The sequence below is a fragment of the Dunckerocampus dactyliophorus genome, chromosome 17 (genome assembly GCF_027744805.1).
Source record: "Dunckerocampus dactyliophorus isolate RoL2022-P2 chromosome 17, RoL_Ddac_1.1, whole genome shotgun sequence".
Classification (NCBI taxonomy): Eukaryota; Metazoa; Chordata; class Actinopteri; order Syngnathiformes; family Syngnathidae; genus Dunckerocampus; species Dunckerocampus dactyliophorus.
In genome coordinates, this window is record NC_072835.1 from 5747978 (window position 1) to 5770060 (window position 22083).

At 39.6% G+C, this 22083-nt stretch overlaps 1 protein-coding gene across 1 annotated transcript; it reads right to left on the bottom strand.

The window, feature by feature from the left end:
- Positions 1-5747: 5747 nt before the first annotated feature.
- On the bottom strand, positions 5748-21689 carry LOC129170381 (SWI/SNF-related matrix-associated actin-dependent regulator of chromatin subfamily B member 1-like). The gene is made up of 9 exons (XM_054757858.1): positions 21515-21689; positions 18400-18511; positions 18149-18257; positions 16248-16385; positions 15143-15270; positions 14892-15058; positions 11349-11539; positions 9806-9937; positions 5748-8117 (listed from the first exon to the last, which is right to left on the bottom strand). The coding sequence occupies exons 1-9, from the start codon at positions 21602-21604 to the stop codon at positions 8078-8080; spliced, it is 1107 nt and encodes a 368-aa protein (XP_054613833.1). The 5' UTR covers positions 21605-21689; the 3' UTR covers positions 5748-8077.
- Positions 21690-22083: the final 394 nt, after the last annotated feature.

Below are 22083 nucleotides of genomic sequence, written 5' to 3' on the forward strand. Positions count from 1 at the left end.
ATATAAGTATCTATTTTAGCGTAAAATAAGTAATTATAGTGTTTCACAAATGATATTTTATCTATTTTATCGAGAAACAAGTTGTCAGGACAATATATGATATAAATATGCGTATTTACATACCATTATTTCATGTCAAATATAATATTAATGACATGAATATTATTAGGCTATATTTGAAGTACACATTATTTTCATGTCATGTACACTTCTACTAGCCTTGAACACAACAAGTTTAAGTTAAATGTTAAATCAACTCAATAAGTTACATTTTAAAAAGTTGTTTGCTGGAAATGCTGCAAACAAGTACAGTAGACGCCCCTACAACGTAAATAATCTGTTCCGAGAACGTTTATGTTATAGGGTTTTTACGTTATACGAAGAGTAAAATACATTTAAATAGCCTAATCCGTTCCAAGATCTTCCCAAACTCACCCCTTTGGTCCTTCAGAATATTCAAAGTCCACCAAATATGGTGGGAAAATATAAGAAAACGTTAGCATAAACATAGTAGAGTAACATTCCAATATAAAATAAGGTAATAAATAAGATTACTGTAAATGAATAAAGCTGAAAGGCGTCACCAAGTGTACAGTACTCTGCTAGTCTGAACTTGCACCGACTTAAAAAAAGTTTAAATTTGCCAAAGTGAAACCCCTTTTTTATGTTTTCATGAAAGAATTCAAGCTGTACTTCAAATCAATATCCTCTGCTAATAACAAGAAAACTATCAAGACTATAAATCTGTGCTCCCACTTCAATATCCTTAATTCAATTTTAATTTCCATTGCTCATGTCCCCTGGTGTAACTTAATTATTATTAATTAATTAATTAATTAATTTATCACTTTTATGTTACGTTTTTATTTCTTTAATCTTGATTTCTGTATGATTTATTTTATGTGTTTTTGTTATCCAACTGTTATTTTTCAATGCCCATGGTTTGATGCACTGTTAGTGTAATTTGTAAGGCATTAATAAAGTTGATTGAAAAAAAAAAAGACGCTTTACGTTATATGGAATTTCTTACGTAATACGACCAAAAACTTTACATAAATTCTTTATGTTCAGTGGAATTTACGTAAAAGGAGGTTTACGTTATGCGAGGTGCTACTGTAACTTCTTGTTTACATGGGTATGGAGATAAATTTCTTTTTATTCAATCAAACAAAAAAACATTTGCAAACTTTTTTTTTACAAACCCAAACATTTTTGTCATGAAACAATACAGTTTGTTTGCATTTATTGAACTTTTATTTACATGTCCGGAAGTTTGGTTTGCAATTCTGTAAGTTTTGTTTGCGGGTTTTTTTTTTGGCGTTTGCCGTTCATGTTCACGTTTGTGCACGGGGCCCTCCTCTGAACGATGTTGGAACCCTTTCTATTGGTCAGTCTGGAATGCTGGCTGACAACGTCTGCCCTCATTTGCACAGCTGGCTAAAAACTCTTTCAACATGGCAGCACTACACATAGAAGAAAGAGCGACTTTAAAACTTCAATTTGTGTTAAAATACAAGACCTCGACTATGGTAATGTTGATCATCATCGTGCTGTGTGTTCCTCCATGGCGCTTTATGGAGCTTTTCAGCCATAAATCTTCATTCAAATTGTTAGACTTGGTTGTACTATCATGGGGAAGTGTGTGGAGTAAGACACAGGACACAAGAAGAGAGCCTACCTGCTGCAGAAGTGAGCAAATATACAGCTCTAACCGTCCACTCTTACTGGTTAAGAATAAGTGACGGACTAGAGCAGGGGTCTGCAACCTGCGGCTCCAGCTGGTTTATGCTTCGGTGTAGTCACTACTCCATCTCTTCTGAAGGCGTCATGAGCCTTTCAAAGTTCTGCGTCGGTGTAGTGCCGTGCAATTGTCCGCAGAAGAGCAAGGGGCAGTGTTTTCTGGTGAGTTAACTTGGCAAGAAAATGTGGCAATACACTTAAGGAAACTACACTGCTCAAAAAAATTAAAGGAACACTTCGAAAACACATCAGTTCTAAACTGGGGGGAAAATGATCTTGAATATCTTTCCTGATAATAAGTGGGTGATGTATTAGTAACAAAATGATGCCACATAATTTGATAGAAATGAAAATGATCACCCTATAGAGGGGGGAAATCAAAGACACCCCAAAAATGAAAGTGAAAAAATGATGCAGCAGACTGGTCCATTTTGCTAAAATGACTCAACTTAAAATGATTCTCAATAGTTTGTGTGGCCCCCACGTGCTTGTACGCATGCCTGACAACGTCGGGGCATGCTCCTAATGAGACTACGGATGGTGTCCTGGGGGATCTCCTCCCAGGTCGGGAACAGGGCATCACTGCGGTACCTGGACGCATGGAGGAGATTCCAGGAGACAGGTAGTTACTCCAGGAGAGCTGGACAGGGCCGTAGAAGGTCCTTCAACCCTCAGCAGGATCGGTATCGGCTCCTTTGTGCAAGGAGGAACAGGATGAGCACTGCCAGAGCCCTACAAAATGACCCCCAGCAGGCCACTGGTGTGAATGTTTCTGACCAAACAATCAGAAACAGGCTCCATGAGGGTGGCCTGAGGGCCCGACGTCCTGTAGTGTGCCCTGTGCTCACTGCCCAGCACCGTAGAGCTCGATTGGCATTTGCCATAGACCACCAGAATTGGCAACTACACCACTGGTGCCCTGTGCTCTTCACTGATGAGAGCAAGTTCAACCTGAGCACATGCAACAGACATGAAAGGTCTGGAGATGCCGTGGAGAACGTTATGCTGCCTGCAACATCATTCAGCATGACTGGTTTGGAGGTGGGTCAGTGATGGTCTGGGAAGGCATATCCCTGGAAGGACGCACAGACCTCTACAGGTTAGATAATGGCACCCTGACTGCTTTTAGGTATCGGGATGAAATCCTTGGACCCATTGTCAGAACCTACGCTGGTGCAGTGGGACCCGGTTTCCTCCTGGTCCACGACAATGCCCGACCTCATGTGGCTAGTGTATGCAGGTAGTTCCTGGAGGATGAAGGAATTGATACCATTGACTGGCCCCCACGTTCACCTGACCCAAACCCAATAGAACACCCCTGGGACATTATGTTTAGGTCCATCCGGCGCCACCAAGTTGCTCCTCAGACTGTCCAGGAGCTCATGGATGCCCTGGTCCAGATCTGGGAGGAGATCCCCCAGGACACCATCCGTAGTCTCATTAGGAGCATGCCCCGACATTGTCAGGCATGCGTACAAGCACGTGGGGGCCACACAAACTACTGAGAATCATTTTGAGTTGCTACAATGACATTTTGGCAAAATGGACCAGTGTGCTGCATCATTTTTTCACTTTCATTTTTGGGGTGTCTTTGATTTCCCCCCTCTATAGGGTGATCATTTTCATGTGGCATCATTTTGTTACTAATACATCACCCACTTATTATCAGGAAAGATATTCAAGATCATTTTCCCCCAGTTTAGATCTGATGTGTTTTCGAAGTGTTCCTCTAATTTTTTTGAGCAGTATATATACAGACCTGATCAAAATCTTAAGACCAGTTGAAATGCATCTTTCCAGCTCTGTACTTGTATTGGCTTCTTAACACACATAGAACACGTAGCAGGTGGGATCAACTTTGTTTTGCTAACTTTGTAGCTGTATTTATTGAGTATTCAGACTCTGCTAGATACTCAAAAAAAAAAAAAAAGCAACTAGTGACAAATCTGCGACTTTTTCTGGACTTATTGTACACTTTTGGAGACTCACATGAAAGCATGTACAGTAATCCCTCACCACCTTGCGCTTCAGATTGCGCAACGTCATGATCAAAGTTTTAAAAAAATATATAATTAATGAGTCATGTTTTGTCATTCAATACGGCCCATTGTTGATCCAAACATATGCATATTTAAGCAAATTTTGCACAATTTTTTGCCTAAATGAGATTAGTTAAAAAATAGTTAGCAAAATACAAATACAGTCAAACCTGTCTTAGCGGCCACCTTTATAGAAGGGCCACCTGCCAATAGCAGCCACTGAAAAATCCCCCCCAGCAAATTTACATGTTATAGACCCTGTGTATAGCAGTCACCTGTCTAACGCAGCCAGCAGCCACGCATTTTGTCTCCCTTGGTCAATATCTGACCTGCATATAGCAGCCAAATTACCAACTCAAGTAGAAGCTTCATGCACGAAAAAGTTTTGTTTTTCAATCAAAGAAGGCGTCGTGTGTAGACTTTAATTACCGAGTCCTAGCTCAGTCACAATCATTCACAAGATCCACACAAACGGTCAGTTGTTCCACATAAAAAAGCCGTCTTCTTTTGAGCTTGCTATTTCCTGGTCAAACATGTAACTTTAAGAGCATTTGCACCAAAACATTACCGCAAAGTAGGCTGGGAACAGGACGTGCTGCCAGCGACGCTACAATAAAAAAACAACATATGCTAGCATGCATGCGGCAGCGGGAGCAAAACTGAGTTCGGTTGTACTTAACTGAAGTATTTTATCAGTTATCAGTTATTATTAAGCCTGTAGCTTCCTTTTAGTAAGTAAAAACCTTGACTATGATTGCACTACATTGTCATGTAGACCTACAAAGTACACTTGGAAGAACAAGAGGTGAATAAATGTATTGCAGCTGATGTGAAACTGATGAGGGGTAGGATTAAATAAGCTTTGCTTCTTCCTACTCATTTTTGGACATGCAAAATTGTGAATTGTACTATGTGATGTGCTACTGTTTGACTCATGCATGTTCAGGATTAAAACCATGAACCATGATAATAACAAGCCTAGTAGTGCTGTACAACTTTTATCAGCAGTCCTCAGTGCCCTCTACTGGTCAACATTATTATTATTATTTTTTCCCTTTTTTTCCCCTCTACTGGTCAACATTCAAACTGGACGCCAACCTGTCTATAGAGGCCACCTGTCTATAGCGGCCACTTTTGCAGACTCCCTCTAGTGGCCGCTATAGACAAGTTTGAATGTATAAGACATTCATAAGATGCGTTCAAAGACGTTGTGATGATATGTAGTATTGTACACTGGTCACGAGGTGTCTAGGTGTTACCATAATGTTGGGTGAGACAAGCACTAGACTTGACGGCTGGAACAACAGGCTTTTATTGCAGGTTTGAATGATCTCACAACAGGCACAATAATCCCTAACGCGTGCTACTGTTGCGGCTGTAACCCACGGCAATCTAAAACTCAACTCTGAACCCCCAACATCACTTCCTGTCCATTGTCCACTCAGCTCCGCTACCAGCAGAACACATTTTCAGCAACACACGAGCACAAGTTTTATTTATGTCTTATGTCTACTATATTGGGTAATAGGAGTGTAAAGGTGACTATGGGGTGTTATTTCATGGCTAGAAGGCTCTAATAATGTTAAAAACTGTATTTAGATGGAAGTAAACAGGACATTTCTGCTTACTTTAATCTACCAATTAACTTCTCAATGAGCAGTTGGCACTGCTGTATACCCCCCCATTAATAAATGAAATGTTTTTGTAGTTCTAGCATAAATAACCTGTGGGTTTTAACATTTTAAAGCCCTGTAGACATGAAATAACTCCCTAACAGTCACTTCTACACTCCTATTTTTTGTTGACATCGCATTGCTTAGGCTACAGGATCACTGCAGGGACATAACAGACAGCCACCGCTAGAACAGCAAGCAATTGAGCTAACTAGTTAGCCTCTCCAATTGACTTATTCTAAACTAAAGTGTTTCAAACAGAGTAGGGCAGAAGGACAAAAAAGCCAAAAACTTAACTTATCCACACGAATGAGAGGAGAGCCTTTTTTCCATTCAATCTCAGCCATGGCATGTCGGCTCAGCTCTGCTGGCTCAGCAGCCAGTCTCCATGCAGTGTGAAAGGCAATCTATGGCCATGTATCATAACACTACTGATGCCTAGTGACCAGAATACTACATAATAACTTGTCTTTCAATATTTCTTCCACTGATAATAGGCCATAGTCAACCATGAAAAAGCAATATTATTTCTTGAAAAAACGAGATATAGCAGGAATGTTACAATCCCTTTATTTTAGCAATGTAAAAATCGGACACTGTGCGTGCCCACTGGGAGAGTCCGTGGGGACGTCCTTAAAATGCCATTTTTTCCACATGATATCGAGTGTATTTTCATTTGTATACATGTTTGTTAGGTAGATTACTTCTTCCTCTTCAATTTCTCTGAGTGTTGGACCACATCGAGTCATATGAGTGCTTCAAAAGTTAAGTTCAACTTTCAAACTCACTGAGTGGAGGTTCAGGACAAGATTAAAAAAGGTATGTAGGATATAAATCCACTTTAATATCCATCTGCAGATGAAATTTCATTCAAATCTGATATATGTTCATCTTGGCCCAGAATTTGTGTACATGCAATTTGTAGTGTGGCATGGAAACCAATACAGCGTGCTGCTGCACTAAGAGTGTGAGGCCTACATGAAAATTACGACACTTTATTTTCTTCCCTGGACTTTTTGATTACCAAAAAATGTAAATGGCTACTCTGTTGACTGTCACAGCCAAGTCATTATATATTTTGTAGTACGATTGCACTTGCTATGGCCTGTGGGTCGATCACAGCTTTGGTCTTGACTCGATATTAAAGCAATGGGAACCAAAGGCACTATTTTCCGGTATGAAATGTGCTCTAACTTCTTTAATACTTGGGGTAGAGAAGTGAATGAGGTATCAAATTAAAGTTCAAGTCGTGTTTTACCAGATATAATTAGTCACAGACTTGATTTTACATATTTCAAAATTTTGTAACATTTCTAGTGATATTCAAACAGCGAGAGACGACTGCATGTGGTTATATGACACGTTGTTGGAACCTGCAGAGATGTTTACAAGGACCTTCTATTCTACCTGTATGCATATTTAAAATAGTTAGTGGTAGGTGAAATTGAAATTCCATGGTTGTAATTGAGGTGTGTTGCCGATAAAATGAATCTTTGATAACTTCAGTTTTTTTCTTGATAGATGATTTCATCCTGAATATTGGAAAAAAACAACACAAAAACCTGACAGGAATATCACGGTTTTATTGAGTGTTTCTGTTTGTGAAGTGCAATTGCATCCTGTAAAATGATTTGCAGTAGAAGTCACTATTGAGGTTACTGATGTCTGCAAGGTACACACACGATTTCTGCTACACGGATAACACACCAGCTGCAAAGCACGCAGCTAGGCTATAGTGACTATGTGATGTATTCCATTGTAACTTGTATGCACGTTCAAATAATATTAAACCATTACCATAGTTACAGGGGCGTTATTAAGTCAATTATGTATTGATAACTAAAAATCATGCGGTGTCCAATCATCACCATTGTTTTCACTGACATACTTCACTGAGTGCAAGGTTTTATTTGCCACTATTGTTCAAACTTTAAAAAAAAAACCACCTCAACCTCAACTTTGTGAGGTTTTTTAGTCAGCAGGTTTGGAGAATGTGTCATATATGAAAATGCATGGGATGCTTTTCCTCAGTAGGAATTTGCATCTTTGTTCATATTTTTTGTGAAATGAGTGAATTTGTCGTCATTTTCACAAATGTGATGCAATGACAGCTTATCTGCAGATATAATATGAAAGATCTACTTACTGATGTTTCCATTATTGAAGACGTCAATATTTAATGGGGTGTCTTATTCATGTCTCACATTTGAGGAAATTGTGTCATTGATAGCAAGGATTGATGTGAAATGTGATGAGAGGCTTCTAAAAATGTATCAGTTGCCATGCTCTATTTTTGCTTAGACAAATTGCAAAGGTTAGTTGTCAGTGAAATGATTTCATACAATAAGCTGGAAAAAGAACACACACTCTGGTATCTTCAGAGAGAAATAAACAAACAGACTGGTTCCTTGATGAACTGAAATTTCACTGGAGTTGAACTTGCAATAATAAAACAAGTGAAAGATGATGCTTATTAGTTTGTACATATGTTGCAATCTCTTTTCATATTCAATTTCATGTGAATATGTTCATTGAAAAAAAAAACAAAACCCTGGGATATTCATGGGTGAGTATTCTCAATCATCTGGAAGAGGTCTGGGCAGGCGTGCTTTCAGACGTCCGGCCTTACCAGGATGGAGCGGTGTTGGCCAGTCGTCTCATTCGTCTACAAGGAAACGGGATGTTAATGTATGTACACTGTTATCATAGTAGAAATCTTTGGACTGCTTCAATTCCGATGATGGAGTTGGATTTGGAACAAGTATTGGTAATGTGATGTTTTGATAGCGTTCGATTCTCCCTTGGGGCATTTCTGTGTGGAGTTTGCATGTTCTCCCCATGTCCGCGTGGGTTTTCTCCGGGTACTCCGCCTTCCTCCCACATTCCCAAAAACATGCAGGTGAGGTTAATTGGTGACTCTAAATTGTCCATAGGTATGAATGTGAGTGTGAATGCTTGTCTATATGTGCCCTGCCATTGGCTGGCGACCAGTCCAGGGTGTACCCCGCCTGTCCCCCGAAGTCAGCTGGGATAGGCTCCAGCATGCCCCCGCAACTCTAATGAGGATGAAGCGGTATAGAAAATGGATGGATGTTTTGATAGCTTTGTGTTGTAAGTGACAAAGCCCATTAGTGTCACATCTAATAATATATCTCATTAATAATCAATTCATTGTATTTTTACAATATGCCCAGGGCCAATGAAAAACGAGCTGCGGGCCAAAAATGGCCCTCGTCCTGCATTCCGATGACCCCTGGCCCGGAATGGAACGATTCAAGTCTGTAAATTTAAAAAATACCTAAAAATTACTTTTCCGGATATATTTTCAACCATAAAAATATTTTCAAGCATTAAAATGGCTAAATGATCTAAAATACAAATAAAAAGTCATTCAGAAGATGCATTCAAAGAGGTTGTGATGATATGAATGAATGAATGAATGAATGATGACTGGTCCTAACTGTAATGTTTGGTGAGACACACAAGCACCAGACTTGATTGCAGGTTTGGATTCACGGGTTACTTCTGCAGCCGTAAACCATGCCAAGCTAAAACTCAAATCTGAACCCTGGCCTTCCTGTCAGCACCCCCAATAAGCTCACCCCGCACCGGAACACATTTACAGCAACACACATGAGCTCGAGTCTTATTTATTGTCTTAAATGTCTTATTTCCTCTTATTATGTCTACTACACTAGGAAAGGTGTCTTTAGGGGTACTATTTCATACCTAGCGGGCTCTAATAATGTTAAAAACTGCATTTAGAAGGTAGTAAACAGGTTTTCTAAGCTCTAACTACAAAAATAGTCCTTTTAAAAATAAGTAATTCTACTTAGTGGAAATATGTTGTTACTGGAATTGGGCCTTCTCAAGCCTGCTAGCCTCCAGTGCTAACCTGACAACCAAGCTAAAGGCTACACCGCGACTCTGATTCCATCTGTGCATAATCCAACATATCATTCATTAATGGTGAGTCGCTACACATTTTATACTTAAAATGTGTTAAATAAGTGTGTGAGGCATATTTAGGGCTTAAACCGGGATTGTGTGACGAGCAAACAGCAGCAACTGAAGAGAAAAAGAGGAGGGTTTGAGAGCTGAATCAAATCTAATAATTACAACAATGAAATGTTTATCTGAAATTGGACGAAGACATCAACGTCAAGCTAGCGGGAGAGTTTGGAGGCCGGGGGGAGTGAGCTGTTTGTCAAAATTTTTTATGCGCATATCAATTACTTGTGGGGTTTTTTTGCCATTTGCTGGTGGTCCTTGAAAATAACCCCCACAAAAAATTGGGATCTACTGTATATGATTAAGATGTGTGTCTCAAAAGTGTCCATGTCATACACATACCGTGTGTTCCTGTCTTGGTCTCGGATCTTCTTCTCCATTTCGGCATCTGTGAGTGTCTCCAGGAGGGGGCACCACTGGTCTGCGTCGCCTGTGTTACGAATGGCAATCTCCACAGTGGGGAGCGGGTTCTCACTGCCAGAAAATACAGCAGTGGCATAAATGTCGTGTACACATGCCCTCATAAACATGAATGCCATATTCATTTTCAGTTTCTATTCATTTATTTATTCTTGTTTCAGGGCTAGATGACACAACTTCACGTGGTTACACTTACACAATTCAACATGTCCAAAAAGGAGTAGGAAAAAGCGGTGCTTCTCTAATGTTACTCCTTCTTCTAATTACTGCTAATAATTCATTCACACCACATCTTTGTAATCTCACAATATTTCACTTGCTTACATTTTCTCATTGAAAGTTTGTTGACTTCCTGTGTGAAAGGAAGGACGGTGTTGGGAAAAAAAAATGAATCGGCAAATAGGAGTTAGAAAAATGAAACTACTGTATATAGCTTGTGCAGTGTTTATGTGATTGCTTGCCACGGTTACGCGGCTGCCTCAAAGGCACTAAATTTCTAAAAGGTACCACAAGCATTATATCCCGCCCTCTCCCTGCGCCGAGAATGTAAGCTCCGCCCCTTGTAACCAGGGGCACAGTCAGGAATTCTGGGCCCTTTTTTCCCCTAATGGTCAACAATCTTTCCCTAATTTTGGAATTGTCCTATTTTATTTTTTAATCTGCTCTTTTAAACCACTAATGGTAAAATATGCTAGCCGGTGATGTTCTTTTTATATTTTTTGGTTTTAAAAAGTTTTACATTTTGAGTGACATACAAGAGCTTCAAGGAAAAGAAATAATTAAAATGTTAAATAATAACAAAATTATAATAACAAAATAAAAACAAATGATAAAATAAGTGGTGATAAGTAAAGCCAAGATATTGAAGATAAAGTATAACAATACTGGGGTAAAGATTTTGAATTGCACAATTCATGAGTAATTTCTCCATATAGATGAAGTAATAACATATTGGTCATCTTCAATCAATGAAATGTATACTGTAATGTGCTGGTGCCAGCCACTCATACAGTGGTTTGTACAGATGTGTGCAAACCACTGGTCTAGTGTGGGGCTGCACGGTGGCTTAGTGGTTAGCATGTTGGTCTCACAGTCTACACGTAGCCCTGCGATTGGTTGGCGACCAGCCCAGGGTCTACCCTGCCTCTCGCCCAAAGTCAGCTGGGATAGGCTCCAGAATACCTGCGACCCTAGTGAGGACAAGCGGAATAGAAACTGGACGGATGGATGGTTTGGTGTGAGTATGCCCGTAGAGTTGACAGTATACTGTATGTGACAAATAACCACTACCCGTCGCCCCTGCCCGTCTTTCCCATCCATGCCCACCACCATTTCCTTTTAAGTCCTTCAACAACTTTGAAGCTCAACCAAAATGCCACACCCACTCCACTTCTGCTTGGCTAATAACGTTGGTTTGAGTTAGTTTTGGAGAAAGGAACATCAATTAAAAAGTCAAACGACTTACCTGAAGGCATATGTTCTCTGGTGCCAGCTTAGCTGTCCTCGGATGCTGTAGGCGATGGTAGTAACAAATTCTCCTCCAAGACCTAGCTCAGAGCACAGCTTCAGTGCAAACGACTCAGGAGAGTTCTCACGTTCCGACATGTCCCATTCAAATTGGTCCACCAGAGAAATGTTTCCTACGTGAATGTTGAGCTGTATAAGACAGAAAAACACACAAGCATCCACATCACCCTGCATTAAATCGTATTCCCCACAACAGCTTCCACAGCCCTGCCAGTAAGGACTGGCGGTCGGATACCAAACCGTAATACCCGACATTTAGGATGAGATCAATTCAAAAGTGTGGTTTGTTGTGACAATGTCAGACAATGAAGATAATGTCAAATTGCCATTCTTCTATTCACAAAAGCTGTCCACTTTGCCTTAGGCCAGGGGTGCCCAAAGTGCGGCCCGTGGCTGCTTTTTCATTGGCCCGTGGCACATTTTACAACTACAAAAAAAAAACAAAACAAACAACCCAACTAAAAAGATAGAAAAATCTGCAGTAGTTTTACGAAAATGAAGTCAAAATATTAAGAAAAAAAAGTTGTAATCTAAAGAGAATGATTTTTACGAGAATAACATCGGAATACTATGAGAAAAACTTTTTTAATTTTAGTAGCGTAAAATTGACATATTAAAGAGGACCTACTATGCTTTTCCTCTTTTCTGACATATAAATGTTTTCACAATGTTGTATTCTCGTGTTACACGATGCCAAGTTCCATTGACGACAATGCAACCCGGACTTCCTTATATGGGCATGCCCAGGCAAACGCTCTGCTCTGTTCACTGTTAGCACGTATGGCTCCCAGGAAATGTTTGTTTGGGTGCGCCTAAAGAGGCAGTTGCAAGGCCAGCAAGAGAAAAATATGCTCATCCGTCAACGGCATTTCACGCGTGACTGTTTTGTGAACATGGGCCAAAAACAAAGCTGGACTATCCACCAAACTGTTGCTGAAGTCCGACGTCTTTCCAATGTTACTTGGTCGTGTTGAAGAGTCAGAAGAGCAAGCTGTAAGTAACAATTTATCAGTGACCTGTTTATTTTGTGTAAGTAATCATACAAAAGGGGTTCGGCAGCAGTCCTAGGGAGCGCTTGGGAGTGTGACAAATCCAGGCGTACCTGGAGGGGGGCGGGAGTAAATTACACAGAGCGTTAGGCTGGGAGGCAGGAAACACTGCAGAAAGAGGTGTCTGGAAGATCTAGAAAGCTTTCTGTGCACGTTATGGTGTATAGCTGCTCTATGGAAGTCCAGACGTCAATACAAAGGCCCGAAAATGAGTATAATAGGTCCTCATTAAAGAAAAAAAAAAAGACATTATTTGTTTAACGTCGTAATATTATGAGAAACAAACAAAACAACAAATAAAGTTGTTATATTTGGCAAATTTGGTTGTGGAAAAATGTATAATGTTACGAGAATAAAATCAAAATATTATGGCAAAAAGGTCAGAATTGGGAGAAGAAAATTTACATGAGGAAAGTTCAAGTAGTTGTAGAATTTTTAAAAAACAACAGCAGAGATGGGAAAAAAAGCTAGAATTTTGCAACAATAAAGTGAAAATATTAAAGACAAAAAAGTCTCAATTTTACAAGAATACATTCGTAATACAGTAATCCCTCGCTGTATTGTGGTTCGAATAATGCTCCCTCACTATATTGTGTTTTTTCAAATAATAAATTAATAAATTATCATTGTTTCGTGGTTGACTATGGCCTATTATTAGTCAAAAAATATTGAAAGACAAGTTATATGTAGTATTGTGGTCACTATGCATCAGTAATGTAATGAGACATGACGTTAGATTACGTTACCTTTCACAATGCACGGGGCCTGGCTACTGAGCTAGCAGAGCTGAGCCGACATGCCATGGCTGAGATTGAATGGGGAAAAAAGGTTCTCCTCTCATTCAGTCTGGAAGTGGTAAGTCTTTGTCTCTTTTGTGCTCCTTCCACACTCCATTTGAAACACTTGAGTTTAGAATAAGTATACTGGAGAGGCTAACTAGTTATCCCCGTAGCTTGCTATGCTAGCGGTGGCTGTCTCTTACGTCCCTGCAGTGATACTGTAGCCTGAGCAATGTGATGTAAAAAAAGAATAACAGGAGAGGAAAAGTGACTATTGGGGTGTTATTTAATGTCTAGAGGGCTCTAATAATGTTAAAACTTGTATTTAGAAAGTCATAAACAGGTTTTGTAGGCTCTAATTACAAAATATTCAATTTATTAACATTGACTCAAACAGTGTTGCCCTCATTTATCGCAGTGTATAGGTTCCCAAAATAGGCCGCAATAGGTGAAATCCGCAAAGTAGCAAACTTCTTCTTTTTTTTTTTTTTTACAATTATTATCAATGTTTTGAGGCTGTAAAACCCCTCACAATACACTTCATACACTTTTCTCAGACAGACAGCATTTTCTGACATTTCTCTCCTTTTTAAACACTCTCAAAAAAGTTCAAACATTTGTTTGAATTTTAATTGTTTCCAACCTACGAGGTTGGACACAAGAAATGATTAAGTCACTCACGTTTCACTCCTGTGACCGTGCCTTTTCGTCATGGCGCAGTTCCCCTGTACTTTAGCGTTTATGTATCCGTGTTAAAACATAATGCTGCAGTCCTCCTTCGAACCAAGATTCATTGACAAGCTAGCAAGCAAGCAAGCTAGCGATGACACAGGAGACATGGCAGGGTGGCACGAAGGCGATTGATTGGCTGTAGCGCATTGTCAATCAGGACGCAGAAAACAATGGGCGGTGCAGAGAGAGACACACCCGACTTCCCACAATGCTTCCCACTTAAAGGGCCAGGCTCGGCCTGTAACGGCGTTCATACGCTGTAATAAAAATAAAAGAAGCGCTACAAAAATTCTGCGAAACGTGAACCGCGATAGAGCGAGGCAACACTGTATATCGTGGAAAATCACTGAACGCAGTCGGGTCTGGAACCAATTAGCCACGCTAAACGAGGGATTACTGTATGAGGAAAAATAATGTCATTTTAGTTGTATGGAGTTGAAAAAATTAAAGAAAAAGTATGTTATTTTTATAAAAGTGTATAAAATACAGTTGTAATTTTTGGAAAATTAGGTTGGAGGAAAATGTTATGGGAATAAATCATAATATTATAGGAATAAAGTCACAATATGATGGGAATAATAGCATCATATAGCAAAAATGCAATTTATAAAGATTTTTTTATGAAGAAAGTTGAAATATTTGGAAAACAGCAAAAAAGATCAAAGTTATTACTAATATAATAAAGTTTTTCACCTGTATCACAAAACTGAGATGCAGCTATTAATATAAGTTTACAAATATCAATGTGGCCCTTGCATCCTTGTGGTGAGAAATGGCTGTCGATGTTATTTAGGCGTCGTTGCGGCTGACAGTAACTGGACAATCGCACGTTCCTTTTTTCGACACAGAATAACAGCTGTGTAAGTGATCGGGGCAAATGCTGGTAAATACAGTTGACATTTCCTTTGCTTCAGGACCCACCTTGATAATGACTCTCTGGTCTGCCTGCTCCTCTAAAATGCTGTCAGTCGGGTACGACTCAATCTGTTGACGTATGGCTGATGTGATGGCAGGGACGAAAGCCAGAGGATTCAGGTCCAAGTCATCGCACAAAATCTCTGCAAACATCTCTGGGGTCATCAGTTTTTCTGTTGGGGAATGTTGGGAAAGCCCTCAAACATCATAAAGATAAATAAAAACCGGCACTGCTGTTGGCTGCCAATGAATTATACCATTCATGTTCCATGTGAAGGCATCTCTGAGTTTTTGCCCATCTATCTCCATGTCAAGGCGAATGGGAACCAAGACCTCAACCTGGGCAGCATTCTCATGGATCACTGCAGGATCATGATCATCAAAGCTAAGGACAGACTGAATTTTAGCATTCATTCCTGCAAAAGTATCAAGACTCTATCTTGTTCAAAAGACAATCAGGAAATATTGCAAAAAGGCTTACGTTGTTGGAACACCCAACCTCCACAAACCAATGGCGATGCACAGTCGCTAGACCAGGAGTCCCCAACCAGCGTTTCATATCATGCAATTATCAACTTGTCTCCAGAAAACAAACTCCAAGCTCGTACTCATGATGATTCAGTATTCATTTTGATATAATGTTGTGCTTTTCTTTGTTTAAAACATTGGTGAATGAAAATAGTGTACGATAGGGGTGTCACAAGATCTCGCAAGATTAAAACGTGACAATATTTCTCGTTCACAAAAAAACTGTCTCGTGGGCACAGGGCCCGGGCCGCTAATTCATTAATGAATTAATCACACAATAAATGAAAACAAACTGGATCATTTTTCCGGCCTCAATAAACTGCCATGTGCCGTGCGTGTCCGTTTTCCCCGTATCCTGCCTCCAAACATGCAGGAAGAGAGTTCAGTCTGTGCATTGCTTTCAGCACCTTGGCACGTTTGTTCCATAGAACAACGGCATGAACAGAGTGAGCCCTTTTGTCGGTCATACAGTCTCTTTGTCTCGGTGGGTGGCGGCTGGGCTGGTAGCATACACACAGAGCGCAGAAGAGCGTAACGTAGTAGAAATTGTATTGTATTGTATTGTATGTAATTGTATGATTAATAACTAAAAATAACTATAATCTAATAACCAATTATTATATATTACTATACGTTATACTGTTTTCAGACAAATATTGTATGGTTTCCATTTTTCCAGTTCAGTCCTCATTTAAAGCACCAGCATCATTTAAAAAGAACCATTTGGCATCGGTATCAGCTAATATCTAAACGAGAACAATCCCTATGAGAAAGGTTGGGGAGCGCTGGCCGAGGCCGAGCCGTGCAATTGCTGTTTTTGTTCAACTTTCATACCACAGCGGGAAGGTCCTCCTCTTGTCACGACCCATGCGGTTGCGGTTGATGGTTGTGGAACAAGGCACGGCGTCTAAATGGTGGGAGCTGTTGGGCAGTGTCGGGACCCACTGACTGCTCCTCTTCGCTTTCTGCTCCCTTCAAAGACAGGGGAAAGTAGGGAAAATTGTTTTTATTATGCAAATTAAACAATGATGTCATCTCGACCAGGTAGACTATTACAATTATATTGTATTGTATTACTGTGTACATCAGGGGCCGGGGGCCATTTGCGGCCATTTTTTTATTGGCCTATGGCACATTCTAATATATACTGCTCAAAAAAAATTAGAGGAACACTTCGAAAACACATCAGATCTAAACTGGGGGAAAATGAAAATGATCATCCTAAAGTGAAAAAATGATGCAGCAGACTGGTCCATTTTGCCAAAATGTCATTGTAGCAGCTCAAAATGATTCTCAGTAGTTTGTGTGGCCCCCACGTGCTTGTACGCATGCCTGACAACGTCAAGGCATGCTCCTAATGAGACTACGGATGGTGTCCTGGGGGATCTCCTCCCAGATCTGGACCAGGGCATCTATGAGCTCCTGGACAGTCTGAAGAGCAACATGGCGGCGCCGGATGGACCTAAACTACCTGCATACACTAGCCACATGAGGTCAGGCATTGTCGTGGACCAGGAGGAACCCAGGTCCCACTGCACCAGCGTAGGTTCTGACTATGGGTCCAAGGATTTTATCCCGATACCTAATAGCAGTCAGGGTGCCATTATCTAACCTGTAGAGGTCTGTGCATCCTTCCAGGGATATGCCTCCCCAGACCATCACTGACCCACCTCCAAACCGGTCATGCTGAATGATGTTGCAGGCAGCATAACGTTCTCCACGGCATCTCCAGACCTTTCATGTCTGTTGCATGTGCTCAGGTTGAACTTGCTCTCATCAGTGAAGAGCACAGGGCACCAGTGGTGTAGTTGCCAATTCTGGTGGTCCATGGCAAATGCCAATCGAGCTCTACGGTGCTGGGCAGTGAGCACAGGGCACACTACAGGACGTCGGGCCCTCAGGCCACCCTCATGGAGCCTGTTTCTGATTGTTTGGTCAGAAACATTCACACCAGTGGCCTGCTGGAGGTCATTTTGTAGGGCTCTGGCAGTGCTCATCCTGTGATGTGTTTTCAAAGTGTTCCTCTAATTTTTTTGAGCAGTGTATATATATATATATATATATATATATATATATATATATATATATATGTTGTAATTTAACAAACAAGTTTTAATTTTATGAGAATAACATAATATTACGTCATTTTAGTAGCATAAAGTTGAAATATTATAGAAAAAATATGTTATGTTATGTTGTAATATTATGCGAAACAAACAAAAAAGTTGTAAAGTTGTAATTTTTGGAATATAAGGTTGCAAAAAAGTTATAATATTATGGGAATAAAGAATAAATTTACAAGAAGATAGTTGAAATAGCTGAAAAAACATAACAGGGAAAATGGAAAAAACAGCTGTAATTTTATGTGAATAAAGTACAAAATATAACAGAAAAAAAGTTGTATTCTAATAGGACAAAAAGTTGCAATGTTAAGAGAATAAACTTGGATTTTGATGAAAAATAATATCATTTTCGAAATAATGTCATATTATGAGGAAAAAAAAATGACTAAAATTATTTAAGAATTTTAAATTTAAATAATAATGTAAATAATTTAAAACATACCATACAGTGGACAGTATTGATGATATATTTCTGTATATTCATACTCATCCACCGCATACTGAAGCAGAAAAGACTTTTACAATGAAAGAGTCAAACGGAAATATACTTTAAATATAGAATAAAAAAACAAATGTTCTCCATGGTCAACTTGAAAGTCAGCAATACAGTACCTGAGGTACACAGGGGGCTCCGTGCTGATGGACACTGCCTTGTATTTCTCATCGTTGCCCTCAAAGATCTCCTCGCACTCCGATGCCTTCAGCAGAGTAACACTGGTGGCTATAATAAAACAACAAAGTTAAGGTTTTTAGGCGACCACAATCGAGTTGAGAAAAACTACTGTGGTTCTAACTTGGCAATGATTTTGTCAGCTTTTGTCAGCTTGGCTTTTTGGTGTAAATCCTTGTCATGCCACACTCACCGTGAGATGATGCAACAATTTTCTTCCTCTCCTCCACTGAGGCCAGCCTCCTCCATAACGATGGATATCTTTTGTATAAAGAGCCTCGAAACATACGTAGATAGTTTCCCACCTGAAAAAAAAGGCAGTCATCAAGGAAAATGCCTGTTCGAATAAAAAGAAGCACCCAATACATGAATACAATTGTAACATATAGGTGTGTCATAACAGATTTTGATGGATAATAATTGCCCTGCAAATTATTACTGATAAACAATATTATTGCCAATTTTTTTCATTCTTGTAATGATAATATGGCATAATAATGCGAGTGCACCATATCAAAAGCAATAAACTGTAACTTCTCCAGAGTATTTAACATTGTAGTTGAAATGTCAAGAACGTTTTAAGTAAAATAAATTAAACAAACATAATAAACAAAGAAAAAAAACGCATAAACACCGCAGTGGAAATGAAATTGACCAAAAAAAAAACCCAAAACAAATAAATAACCCGGAAATACTCTGAAGTTCACATTGTGTGTCAATGCAGACGTCAGCTCATATGCACACACACTTCCTTGATTCACTTTTAGCAACATTGTGTGTGGAATACACTGTTTACATTTAATGAGGTGTAATGTTTTGTCGGAGTTTGGTCAAAGTGCCGTAAACTCCGGTGTATAAACCGCACCCACTAAATTTAGAGGAAAACACAGATTTGGACATTCTGTATATAAGCTGCACATGTCCACGTCATGAAATGGCATAGTCCGTGACGACTAGGGATGCACTTTTTGGGGGATTTTGCCCATCATCGACAATCCTTAAGTGAGACATGAACACTGTGAATGTCCCGATCCGATCTTCAGGATCGGCTGCCGATCCGCTGTATTTTGAAGATCGAATACGGTAAATTCGACTTCCGCCACGAGATCGGGCCGATCCGGTAGCCGTATAAGTTTTGGAACTCTGGGCCACACTCTAACATGGTAGGTATGAATGCGCCTCAAAACTTGTTGCCACTCGACTCCCGCCACCCGCAAGAAGAAGAAAACACCACCATGCAGACATGTCCACGGTGGACCGTGGTTTGTTTCACGTTGGACGTTGGATATTCGGCTACGTAGTTACAGCGGTACGCCTGTCACGATAATCGATAAATCAATTAAATCGAACAATAAAAAAAAAACAAACAGGTTGATAATTATGACGCCCTTGATAAAATGACATGTGCATGTATGTGTGTGTTTCATATGCTCGTCTCTCTGTGCCACACAGGCTGGATGACAAGAGGGTTCACTTTACAGACGACCGACACGGACAGTTTTCTCAACTGGGACAAAAATGTCTCACACATCGTACACTATACTTATGTACCATCTAGTGGTTCAAGTGTGAATTACACCTCGCATGACAATGAATGAAAAAATCGTCTAAAAAATGTTATCGATAAAATCGATTATCGACGATAATTTGTAGCACAATTATCAACCAGCAAAATTTTTTGACAGGCCTATACAGCGATAGTTCCCCCTCACTGTGCCCGGACTGCTGTGTCATGGTGCGGGGTAAGTGCCGCTCTAACCGCTGGTTGTTTATACCAGGGACCGTCAATAAATTACTATTGCGTTGAAGAGAGTTTGTTAAGAAATTTCATATATTGTAAATCACACCACAAATTGGTCTATAACCACGTAAAATGTTTAGTCCTACCCTAAAAGTATTTTGCACGCCCATTTTTTCCAATTTTATCTTTTGTTGGATGGACTTTTATTGGATTAGGGACCTGACCCACAGAGGTTTGTAACAAAAACAAACAATATTGTTGGTCATGCTGTGTAATAAAAAAAAAAGTCAGTTCAGCAATACTTTGGTTGCATTATTTTTAATGCTTTGAAGGGCTATTTTCATAACCATATTCAATTCCACAAATTCATGTTTGTATCTAAAGCCCTGTAAAAAAAAAATCGGATCGGAAGCCAAAAAATTGGGATTGGGACATCCTGAGTTGAAGACCAGGAAGCTTTTTATTCTACAGGAGCCAATCATGAGCTATGAAAAAACTAACGACGAGCTTGTCAACCCACTGGAAAAAGCTGGAGGTCATTAGTCAATATAACGGTCGGACTCACGTTGTCATCTTACAAAGAACACTAAACTCTTCACACAGCAACATAAAGATATACCTAATAAATATACAAACATGTACTAATGCAAGTTTAAAATGAAAAAAGCTAATATTCTAAAGCTTTTCTAATGCATTTCGTCTGAACAAAGCATGTCATTGGAGGCCAGGCAGCATCGAAAATGGATGGATTGATGGATGGTGCTGCAGTGCTGATACTGTAGCTCGTGATTAGCTCCTGCTAAAGAAAGAGCTATCGTTTTCTCACTGTCTCGCGAGCGGCACAGTACTTAAACAATTACTGTAGTAGTAGTTCGGAAGTAAAGGAGATGTCTTGAGATTAGAATTCAGATGCGCTGCTTTATAAGCCGCAGGGTTCAAAGTTGAAGAAAAAAGTTGCGCCTTATACATGACGGTACATATTCTGGATGCAGCAAAATGCATTTGGTTCACAATGAGGTGTTATACTGCGGAAATCAGCTGAAAGGTAAGTTCCACGGTTTTGTATTATTTATTCCATTGCCTCTGTCAATCTTTGTCATCAGTGGAAAGGTGGTTGCAAATCTGGGCCAGCATCTCTTGGCTGGACATTCAGAATTTGGTGATGGTCCTAGGTTCGAGACTTTAAGAAATCAATGAAACACCAACTATTAAAAGCATTTACCACTAATGTACATTTATAAATGTGCAAAGTGACTTACTATAACTATATTTACTATAACTATACAGTATATGGTAAATAATATAAAAACCTTGTTAATTTTGTCAAAATCCCACATGCACAAACACACAGTGAGATGAATCCACGATAAAGAAATAATTATTTTTAAAAAACACAATTGTGATACGTGGCTAGCATTAAAAATTCATCTTTGCTTTGCATTTGAATCCAAAACATGTGGTTTGCAGTTGTTGTTTTTTTTACAAGACTACGCATGAATAGACCATCCAACAACAAAGAATATACCATCGTGCCATGTAAATGAAATGTATGAACATCAGCACATACCTCCGAACCAACCATGTAAAAGTCGCCATCTTGCTCCAGTTGGAATTTAACTGGCTTCTGACCAAATGTTTTACTTAACGCCAACTGCATCTCTGTATTTGATCAATTTGAACTATGCTATTTTGCGTCTTCCTTCTTATGGCTTCGCCTTATGACTTCTTCTACGGTTTTTCGTTCTTCTTCGCTGTTATTGGCGGTTGGCAGACCGATTTAAACGTGAAATACCACCACCAACTGGATGGGAGAAGAGGTGAACACCCCCCTCCCCACTTTCTATTTCAGTCTATTATTAGCGATTTTAATGTTCTTCTTGGTTTTCATGGAGATAAATGTATGTATTTTTATCCAATCAAACAAAAACTGTCCCTGAACCTCAAATCATATGAAGTTTCCTGCTGTGGTTTTCAGACAGATAATAATGAATAACAACAAATAATCAATTATTTAAAGTTCTGGAATTAAACGCTGACGTAACAAAACAGCATTTCAGTCTCTTTGGTGAACTTCGAAACCTCGGTTACAATTGTTTACATTTCCACTCCTACAGCCATTTTGAATGGAAACACCGC

What these genes read in the sequence shown, in the direction of transcription:
- LOC129170381 (XM_054757858.1), bottom strand. Translation starts at nt 21,604, where the DNA reads ATGCAGTTGGCGTTAAGTAAAACATTTGGTCAGAAGCCAGTTAAATTC. An exon ending in ACCAGAGAGTCATTATCAAG is followed by an intron (nt 11,540 to 14,891) that starts GTGGGTCCTGAA and finishes TGTCTTATACAG; the next exon opens with CTCAACATTCACGTAGGAAA. An exon ending in CAGAGAACATATGCCTTCAG is followed by an intron (nt 9,938 to 11,348) that starts GTAAGTCGTTTG and finishes ATTTTCTGGCAG; the next exon opens with TGAGAACCCGCTCCCCACTG.